Source organism: Phragmites australis, chromosome 1 (assembly GCF_958298935.1).
Source record: "Phragmites australis chromosome 1, lpPhrAust1.1, whole genome shotgun sequence".
NCBI lineage: Eukaryota > Viridiplantae > Streptophyta > Magnoliopsida > Poales > Poaceae > Phragmites > Phragmites australis.
The window spans coordinates 39,801,891-39,812,117 of NC_084921.1; the positions used below are offsets into that span (position 1 = coordinate 39,801,891).

The window sequence follows — 10,227 nt, forward strand, 5'->3', positions numbered from 1 at the left end:
CGCGGAAGGGCCAGATTTTCAGAGCACTAGGGTTATGTCGCTTACATGTTTGTATGGACCCTTTTTTTATTTTTTATAAAAGTATGGAACCGTTTTTAGGCCATCGGATGTGCATGCCGTTAGAGTAGGCTCTGCACCTGTTCACGCGGCCGTGGCACAAGCCAGGGTGCAGAAGCGTATAAAATGGCACAAGCGAGGCTCAAGAGTTGAAAGCCAAACCGAATTCAATTTGGTTGATTAAATTTAAAATTGTAAGAGCCAATGTAAGAAGTAAGGTTGTAATTAGTTATTTGTATAAACATGATTTTATAACCTTGGTAATTGAACCTACCTGTATGAGCGGATGATAATTAGATCTATTTGTAAGAGTAGATATGGAGCTTGCATCCGCGCAAGTTAGTATAAAATTATATATCTACACATATTGGATTAAACTACAACAATGAACATAGGCAATCAAATGAGCTTCTTTTCAAGATTCTACGCACTGGGCCAATATGTGGAAGATATCGGAGCCAAACATACCCAATATGAAGCAGAGGTCCATTGCATGCAAGGGTAGCAAGACCATTCATAATCACATCCACTTTATTTCATCTATTTTCTGATTCCCCTTTCTATTCTCTAACCTTTATTTTTCTTCATTTTCAACTGTTTTTATTCAAAGAAATTCGTGAAGAGAAATAAGAGAATTCTGAAGTAAAAGGAATGAAAGAGATTTTTTTATAAAGAAAATTATAAAAGAAAACCATTAAAGTGCTAAAAAATAAAAATACATTTACTGAAAGAATACGATACGCGAAGAGAAAAATAAAAATACTTTTACTGACAGAATACCACTCGTGAAGAGAATATAACTCGCGAAGCAAATCTTAGACATGATCTAATCTCCGGCGTCCACTCCGAATCCCATAAACAAAGAAACGCTGCATGGGCGAAATTGCTACGCAAACACAAGTTAAATGCTCCAATTCGTCTTTTGGGTGTAGATTAGTTGGATCTGTTCTATTCTTTCTTTTGAATGGAGCCGGCTCTGATTTTAATGTGTTGTTGCTTTATTTCAAGTGGCTTTAGAGTAGCTAACTGTATAAGTAAATTTTAACCTGTAATGTATCATAACTGTACTAGTTTTTTCCCTTTGGTTTTTCACTTCATTTGTCCACTTCTTCCTTTGGTTTTTCACTTCATTTGTCCACTTCTTCTTTTGTCAAGATACATGCCATATGGTGTGAAAAGCATAAACGTGACCGTAATATTTATATTATGATACAACTCATCACCTTTACTATGTAAGCAATAAAAAAAATCTCGAGTTTACACGTATAATATAATGCGGTAAAAATAAAATAATTATATCATGTTTGGATCTTTGAGCACTTTTCTATAGTACAACTATCCTACTAGTTTCATATTTCTTCTTTAATATAAAAACTCTCTAATATTTAGATAACACGAGATAAATCATAAAAAATCTCATCAAACTAATGATAAAAAAACCTATATGGAACAATCAATTTATATATTTTTGGAGTAATTCAAAATGAAAACATTGGAAGGAAAAAGCTTATAATGCAAGATCGACGACCATAGAAAAAATTACACGCATAAACCAATCATAATTTTCCTACCAAAAGAAAGTGAAAAAAAGATTAATCCCTGTTCTAATGTAATCCATGCTCTGGGTAAACCTAACAAAATCGGGCCGATCCCCTCCCTCCACAACGAAACAAATCTGCTTCCCCTGTTTCTCTTCCCCCTCCCTTCGCCTCTCCTTCCATCGCTCGCTCCCCCCGCTCCCCCTCCGCGCCGCCCAACCTCGAAATCCATTTCCGCCATGCCGAAGGGCGCCAAGAAGCGCGCCAAGCTCAAGCAGCAGCAGCAGCAGGGCCACCCCGACGATGGCGGCAACAACACCCACAACGGCAACGGCAGCAGCGACAACAACACCTCGAGCCGGCGCGACGGCGACCGCCACCACCTGCGAATCCCACCCAACGTTCCTCACGGTACGAATGGCACCTAACCCTCCTTCCCCCTCTTTAATCCGGGGCAGATCCGCGCGCCGCTTTCGGCACCAGCGTGGTGGGAATCGCCTTTTCGCGTGCGGCGAGGGTGGCATTCGCTGGCGCCGCGGCAACCCCCTCAGCCCCCCACCACGTTCCCACAGGCTTCTGCTTTACGGGCTGTTCGCTCTTTCCCTTGCTCCCTTTCTTGCGCTATATGTATGATGGATGCATGTGGTTTCTGAGGCTGTGTTTGTGTGTGGGTGGGTGTTGGGCGCAGTGGATGTGAGCGAGGATTCGATGGAGAGTTCCGAGGAGATGGTGACGCCCAGGGCCGCCGCGTCGGAGGCGGACGAGGAGGAGAGGAAGGCTACGTCCGAGGTGACCGTGGAGCGCGCCGTCGAGGTAATCGAGGAAGATGGCGCGGGGGCGGGTGAGGCTGGTGAGGAGGTCATGGTGGACGCGTTGCCGCCGGAAACCGGTAGGCATGAACGTGACGGTAAGGTGTATGCGGAGGTGGAGGTGCACGCTGTTGTGCAGGAACCGGAGGTGAAGGATGTGGTGGTGGCCGAGGCACCCTCGGTGCAGGAACCGGAGGTGGCTGAGTCACCTGTGGTGTTGGTACCAGAGGTCGAGGAGGTGGTGGCTGCCAGGGAGACTCCTGTGGCACCATTGGAGCATGAACCAGAGGTAAAAGGTGATGTTGCCGCGGTCGTGGAGACAGTTTCGGCACCTCCGGTGCAGGAACCAGAGACGAAGGGTCGCAATGTGGTGGTCAAGGACTCTGCTGAGGTGTCACGGTCTCGGGAGGCTGTTGATGTGCATACTACAGAGGTATATAATGTTTTTCCATCCCCCACCCCCCCAAACACACACACGTTTTGAAATTGTGAGTTGTGATTAGGTGGGCATGTTTGTTGCAGGTGGTGCGGGGACCTGCAGTGGCAGTGGCCGCTTTGGGGCAGCGGGCAACATGGTGGAATTGCTGCGGGCTTTTTGATGCATTTTCTGGTTCAGAGAGATAGATAAAGGTGAGATGGTTCTATGCCTCATTGTTGTGATTTCAATAATGCTCTAGTGAATCAGGATTTCATTCAATTTATTATTTCTAAGCATTCTGTAAGTTTGCTCTGAAAGAAAGTGGTATTTAGGAATATGGTGCTGACTTTTATCTTAAGCCTTTGAAACATGAGATGCCATATTTTAATTCATCATACATAGCTTAACAGGTAAGATAATTGTGATTGCTGTTAGACATTAGTGCTTAAGTTTGATGAACATAAAATTCAACCTGCAGTTTCTTGGAAATCTGTAAGGTTGCTAAGAATGTTGGATTTGGGGGTACTGAGCATTTTTTTTTAATCAGGGTGAACCTTTGGATCATGTTCATGTGGTGCACTTTATATTCTTTGCACATAGTTTAACATATGACATGTGAGATTCTTATCATTACTGTTAGATGTCAATGGAGACTTGCAATTAAAGAATTTTGTACTGGTTTGATCTATTCAGCTTCTGTGACCGTTGCTGCTAAATTTAAGCTTTGAATTCTGACACTTACAATGCTAGCACTTCTGACTTTTTGTCTTTATAATCTGAAATATGCACAGTTGATATTAGTTTACAATAAAAATATTATGTATCTCTATGCATTATAGCTCTACATGATTCAGTTCTTAACTTCATTGGCTCAGTTTTGAATGGAGAATATACTTTACCCAGTTACAGTAATGATGTTAGGCAAGAAAATTTATTGAACAAATTGTTTGGATCAACTCTCATGCCACTCCATATATCAGAAGAATGTAACATCCTGCGTTATTGATTCTGAGTTACATCCTGCGTTATTGATTCTAAGTGTTCTTTCAGTGGTTCCCTTGCCTTGAAAAAAGTGGACACAAGACTTTTATTGGCATAGCTAACTTTTCTATATGAATAGATGCATCATTTTTTGTGAGATGGATGTTTTTGTGTTGACTCTTGTAAATGTATGGTAATGAGCTCCATACCAGGAATCAATTTTGAAATCAGTTGCTCGGTGCTGGTAGAAGTTAACAGGCAGATATCAAGGCACTTAATTTGGGATATGTCGTATATTTGAATTGAGAGGCCAAAACATATGTTCTTTATATGTCGGTAGTGATTCTTTGGCAAAGAATTTGTTATAAAGTTAGAAGTTCAGTACTTGCTATTTTCATTTAATGAATGGCGTTTTTGCAATGCTGATAAACTGCCCAGGAAAGGAAGCTTATACAATATGGTGTAGTATGTGAACATTACTGACAACAGTGGTTATGAGAAGTTGAGAATACGCCATTTATTTGACTTGAGCGCGATATCAGTGTTATGTACATGAAAATGATGCACCAAATTTATATCCTACTAGAGAATAGTAATGTTATGTATATAAAAGTTATTTCCCAAGTTTCATATGTTTGTATAATTTCTTTAATTTTCTGCTAATTTTTGTTACAACAGACTTGTGAATCCCTAAATAGCTGTCGGTGGTCTCTTTTGCACACATTAATGTTTAGTTGGCAGCCTAATATGGCATCCAGGACGTTGGCAGTTCTACTGTGGACTTAATGTAAAAGAGTACCTACCAGATTGCATTTCTGTATATGATGGCACCTGCACAGGACCGATTATTACAATTATTTACTCATAAATCATAATGAGGATAGTTTGTATTGCTATCTCTATAAGAACATGCTTGAGCATTTACACCATGAAAAGATGATTCCTCATTTCAGCTGCTATGTTTGAAGCAGCACTGCTTTTTGTTATGCAGTACAAACTAATTGAATAATGGGTACCAGTGTTCCACACTAGACATTTATTTCTATTCCAAGATAGGTTTGTCCTTTCTGTGTACTAGTACTTTTTTAGCATTTGCTTTAACACTCTTGTTTTCTCCTTGATACAGGGTTGGAACTTCGGAAGTCAAGAAGACAGAAGATTCAATGTTGTTCTGTTCAAAGCTGATGGGCAGTTGTAACTAGGCTGGTTGGATCGTCACATGAATCATGAAGCTGAAGGATCTTGAATTACATCGAGCTGATGTTTCTCCCTGGCCTATGTTTCTAAGTCTCTGAAAGTTACATCCTCTTGGTTGTGGTTAATATTCTTGATTTTCTTAGTACTCCAAAGTCCGAACACATCCCCCCTTGTCTAGTGTCATCTAGGTCCTGTCCTTGTAGCATAAGAGTTAAGTGAGTCGACAGTAAAAAAGAAATTTTGTTCTTTCTGCTTTTATATTTATTTTTTGGGGTGTCATCTGCTATGCTCCTTTCTCACGGTTGTCACCTTGTAAGGAGTATATTGTAGTATTGTTCAAACAATTTGAGATGTTCTTTGCAGCTTTAGCCCGTGATAACTTGTGGAATGTCAGTCAGATTGCTCATTATAAAATAAAAAACCTGAGATGCCCACCAGAGCGTTCCACGAGTTGAGACCGCATTGCTCAATGAACTTTGCTACATGACTGAATTATTTTGCACGGTTTCAGAAACTGAGCTCAGCTGCTTCCTGTATTAATGCTGGCTGTTCCCATGTTCCTTATTGCTTTGCCTTGCTTCACATGATGTTTTGCTGTGAGTTTCAACGGGGGGACATGCTCACCTCTTTCCGTGATCGATGAAACGGAATGGAAGGGTTCGGCAAGGAAACTTAAGCTCACTGATAAAAGAGAAAAAGCTTAAGCTAAGCTGACTAATAAAGGAGAAAAATCTTATGCTTAAGCTGACGAGGAAATGCTTGCCCGACACTTGAACACGCATTCTTCCCCCCTGCTCCTGTTGCATTTCTCCGTCTCAGATTTTACCCCGTCGCTTTACGAAGCTGACACGACACAGCACCTAAGCCATAAGAACGCGTCTCTTCCTGTAACCGGGAGGGGAGCTCGCTGGCTGGCTCGGTTAGCAGGGGCAAGTGGTGGCCACCCTTCACGGCCACGAGCTCGTAAAGCGACTTGGCCGATTTCTGTTCGCATGGTCTTGTACACACTCGATCGGTCCCCTGAACGTCAGGCAAGAATCTTCTGATCCCCGAAAATAACAGTAGGCCGCGCACCTTCTATTTGCAAGAATCTTCTACATCCCTCTCAAACGTTCCTGATGAGCGTCCTTCTTCGCAATCCATGGCCTTCTGCGTGATTTCTTCATATACGTGAGCACTCAGCCCTTATCTCAATTTACACTTCATGAATGAATGATATCTTTGTGAGCTTGGTAGATGCTTTTACTGACGGTTTTAACATTTTTTTCCCTGTTGATTTTCAGTTGCCTAATGGGCTTGAGTTCTCCTGGGAGCAACGCAGTTGGTGCTGCATGCTTACTACAGCAGGAAATGGAAAGGCAGCGATTCATCTGCACCGTTGCTGGCCTGACCAGAACTGAATTGATCAGTCAGCTAGTTCTGCCGTGGTTTGGATTCAGGAAAGAGTGGGCCGATGGTGTTTGGAAGGAGAGTGATCCATTACTAGCAGTCTATGCTAGTACCAAACATGGAACCATAGAATGTTGCATAAGTATGAATACAATGCCATGTAAACATGTGTCAGTGGTGGATCTAGGAAATTTTCATTGGGTGTGTTCAAGGCAAAACATCAGTCCATGATCTTGTGCATTCTTTCAACACTCATCATCGCCATTGGTAGGAGCAATACCCATGAATCGAAGAAAGCAACGTGGGAGAAAGTCTTAGTTCCCAAGATCATTTTAGCTAGGCTAATATTTCAAGTGTCTTTTCTCCTCTGATCCTTCATCTTCAAGTTCTCTTCGATGGGAGAGAGTGGACAACTCATATGCTCATAGATTTTCATGTTGGCCTCTACCATTCCATTCTCTTTGATCTATCATCACATAAAGAGAGACAAATTAACTACTGATGTGGCGCAACCCTTTTGCTTTGGCTCATCACCGACCGAGTAGCAGCCACACGCGAATTCTTACATGAGCCAAGCCTTCGTGTCTGCTAAGGAACATACCAAACGTTATGGTTTCTCTGGGGTTGAGTAGGTGCTTAGTACCGGATGATTAAAGAGGTCAAGCGGAGTCAAAGGTGATCCTAATTGTACATGTGAAGGTTAAACAAAGTATGAAATGAAGGATAAAGAAGGCGTATTGACAAAGTCAAGCGAAAGGGATACCGATACAAGTGATAAGGTGGCGTAAGGGATCGAGAGCGGGAGAGATTTGTCGGTGGTCAAGATCGCAAGATAGATTACACGTGTCGATATTAGAGCATTAGCTTAAGGTGTAAGCAAGTGACGAGTCATGCTTTGAAAAGCGTGTGGAGAGTTTCACGGTTGGGTCTCAAAACTGTAGGAAGATTGGAGGAGTACGTGGCACTATCACGAAGTTTGTGTCGAGGAGAAAGCTAAGTTCTGAAGGCGTCACGAGCGTTCGATGAATGGAATAAGAAATGAACCAAAATACACTCGATGGTAGATAGAAGTGTACTACAAGAGAGAGATATTTTGGTAACAAGGTAGGAAACTTAGGGATCAAGTTTCCTAAGTCTACAAATAGAGGGGTAGGATTATGAGAGAGTTTGAAATAGCCACTTGAGCTCCTTGTGCCACCTATTTGAGAGCTTAGTGCTAGAGTTTTAGAGGAGAGGAATATGAGTGTTTAGACTATGTAATAGGTGAGAGTTTTTGATAAAAAATTCTTGTAACCCGTTTAAAATAAGACTGATATTTTTGAGTAATGAAGTTTATATTTTTATGTATGTTTGAATTCTCATACTTCTAGTCTCTTTATTGGTTCTATTGCAAGTTGGTAAGTTTTTCTTTTTTAGTTATGATTTTTTTGTTGATTTTTGTTTTTGCCTTTGAGCTACGATTTTTCAATTTTGGAAAATTATTCTTCTTATTGTTAAAGGTATAAACATTTAGATACTCATGTATTTGAGAGGGTTTTGAATCCCTTATCTCTAGACTTAAACTTGAAGAGTTACTTCTTTCAGTGACTGTCTTCTTGTTTTATTTTTCATTCAAGTTTCAAGTTTTTGTGCTCAAAGATGTATCAAATGGTTTTGAATAGAGCCTATGATTTATATTCCATCCGTGGAGTTATGTTATCTTCGAACTTTCATTCTTGTTTTGTCTTTCTAAAGTTTATATTTTAGTTTGTACGTTTTGAGAAACATTGGATGAACAAGAAATATACCATCTATTTAAAAAAAATTATAAAATAACTATTCACCCTCTTTAATTACTGTTCTCGGTCTCACCGTTCTCAAGCGAGCCAACAGGCATAGACCTCCAAGATGAGCTCCGGCCATACACGGGCAGCCACTAGTACACCACCGCTAACCTGATCCCTATTGAGTTGCCCAAATTTTAGGTGTGCCTAACACCCCTCGGATCCTCCCATGACAGGTGTGACGTACACAGTTGGTCTAAAGGCCGCCTAATCTATTTTCTTACATAAATATAAACTTAAAATTTATGTCTTTTGTCTAAAACAAATACGAAAATGCACTTAATCCATGGTAACCACGAGATACACAATTGCATCCCACCATTCCCTCCCTCCCCTTCTCCATATATGGAACACCGGGTCTAGCTGATTTGCCTTGAGCAATCGACAAAAATGTCCAGACTCAACTAACAAATCATGTAAAAACTTTCGTAATCTAGGATTCAAAATTACATAGCAATCCTATTTACTATGTAATGACATCAACATTAAAGTAACAACTCATCGGATTCTATCCGACTACCAGAATCACTAGATATTTCATATCCGGCTAACAACTCATCGGAACACCACCCGACTACCTAAAACCAACTATCCAAGGTCCCTACTAACTATGAAGAAGTCCAATCCCGCTCTTGAACATGAGCACGGATGATCGATCAGTTTTATACTCTGCAGAGTTTGCACACTTTACCCACGAGTTGTGATTCCCATTTTGTTTCACACTTCCGGTGTGTAGAGCCAGGGTTTCACTACAAGGCCTTTACAAAGTGCCTCCAAATCCGTATGCACTCACTAAGGTTTCACCGGTAACAGGGATTCCATCTGCTGCAGAGGTCCCCCTTGTGCCACTCAACTGTCTACTGGTGCATATAGAATAAGAAGAAGATCTAATTAATTGGTCAGGCTGTACCCATATAAGCCTCGTGGTTGCGATATTATGCTAGGTTACAGGCTTCACAAACCGGTCCTTAGGATCTACAATAGGTACTTGCACATCACCCAATGTGCACACAACAGCCAAAACAAACAAACCAACCTGCCTAGATCCCTATGATCAAAGTTGCTACAAAAATTACCCAAACCGGTTCATGTTGCATAGAACATTATTCGTATTAATATTTAACCCATCCGACTTGACAGCACAACTAAGCATTTCTACCATTGACACTCAAATTATGACAATGGCGACAAGGACAATAGGGGAAGTACTAGTAAACCCTATACATGGGATTCATACTGACAAGCATACATCTAGAAAAATAAAAGATACACTTTCCTACAATGACATCAATGTGATCAAGGACACTTGCCTTCAACCGCTGGTTGCTCAAACTCCTCGAAAGTCTGGTCCTACAGGTTCACAAACTGCTCATTTCCTATTGCAATCGCGCACACCAAAAACAAACAAATACAAACATTTAAGAATAGTACATCAAATAGTAGCAAGACACTATAAAAAGATTACTAACGGATAGTGCTCACAGCTACGATCGTGGGAGTGCAAGAATTGTCTAAATCAGATCTCGTATGGAAAAGTTATGAGGGCTTTAAGCTATAGGGGCATTTTTGAAAAAGTACAAGTGCTAATTTGTAAAAATAGAAAATTCCAGGGAATTATTTGTAAAATTTCAAGGACTATATGCAAATAAATAAACTACAGGGGGCTAAGAGTAAAATTACAAGGGCCGAAAAAAGGTCTTTTGTGAAAATAGAAAAGCTTAAGGGCCTATATGTAAAATTGCCTATTTAAAAGAATTAACAGATTAATTTTTATTTAGAAAATCTAATTATGATGTCAGCATGCTAACGTGGCTGCTGAATCGGACCGGTTGGTTGACTGGGATTGCCATGTCAGACAAAATGATGACGTTGTGGCTGGCCTGGGTGCTGATTGGGCCTATGGTCCCGTGGACCAGCTGAGGTGGCATGGTCCACTGGTCCATGGTGGACAAGGGGTATGGTTTTCGCCTGATCTAATCTGGGCCATATACGCGAGATCGGACGGCTGAGGGAGG

General features: G+C 41.1%; 1 protein-coding gene across 1 annotated transcript; it reads left to right on the forward strand.

The window, feature by feature from the left end:
* The first annotated feature begins 1,708 nt into the window (after nucleotides 1–1,708).
* LOC133918715 (uncharacterized) lies at nucleotides 1,709–5,450 on the forward strand. The gene is made up of 4 exons (XM_062362735.1): nucleotides 1,709–2,006; nucleotides 2,284–2,837; nucleotides 2,927–3,034; nucleotides 4,930–5,450. The coding sequence occupies exons 1-3, from the start codon at nucleotides 1,835–1,837 to the stop codon at nucleotides 3,026–3,028; spliced, it is 828 nt and encodes a 275-aa protein (XP_062218719.1). The 5' UTR covers nucleotides 1,709–1,834; the 3' UTR covers nucleotides 3,029–3,034; nucleotides 4,930–5,450.
* Nucleotides 5,451–10,227: the final 4,777 nt, after the last annotated feature.

Coding starts and splice junctions, on each gene's coding strand:
- LOC133918715 (XM_062362735.1), top strand. CDS start 1,835: ATGCCGAAGGGCGCCAAGAAGCGCGCCAAGCTCAAGCAGCAGCAGCAG. Junction 2,007..2,283: donor CCCACCCAACGTTCCTCACG/GTACGAATGGCA, acceptor TGTTGGGCGCAG/TGGATGTGAGCGAGGATTCG. Junction 2,838..2,926: donor TTGATGTGCATACTACAGAG/GTATATAATGTT, acceptor TGTTTGTTGCAG/GTGGTGCGGGGACCTGCAGT.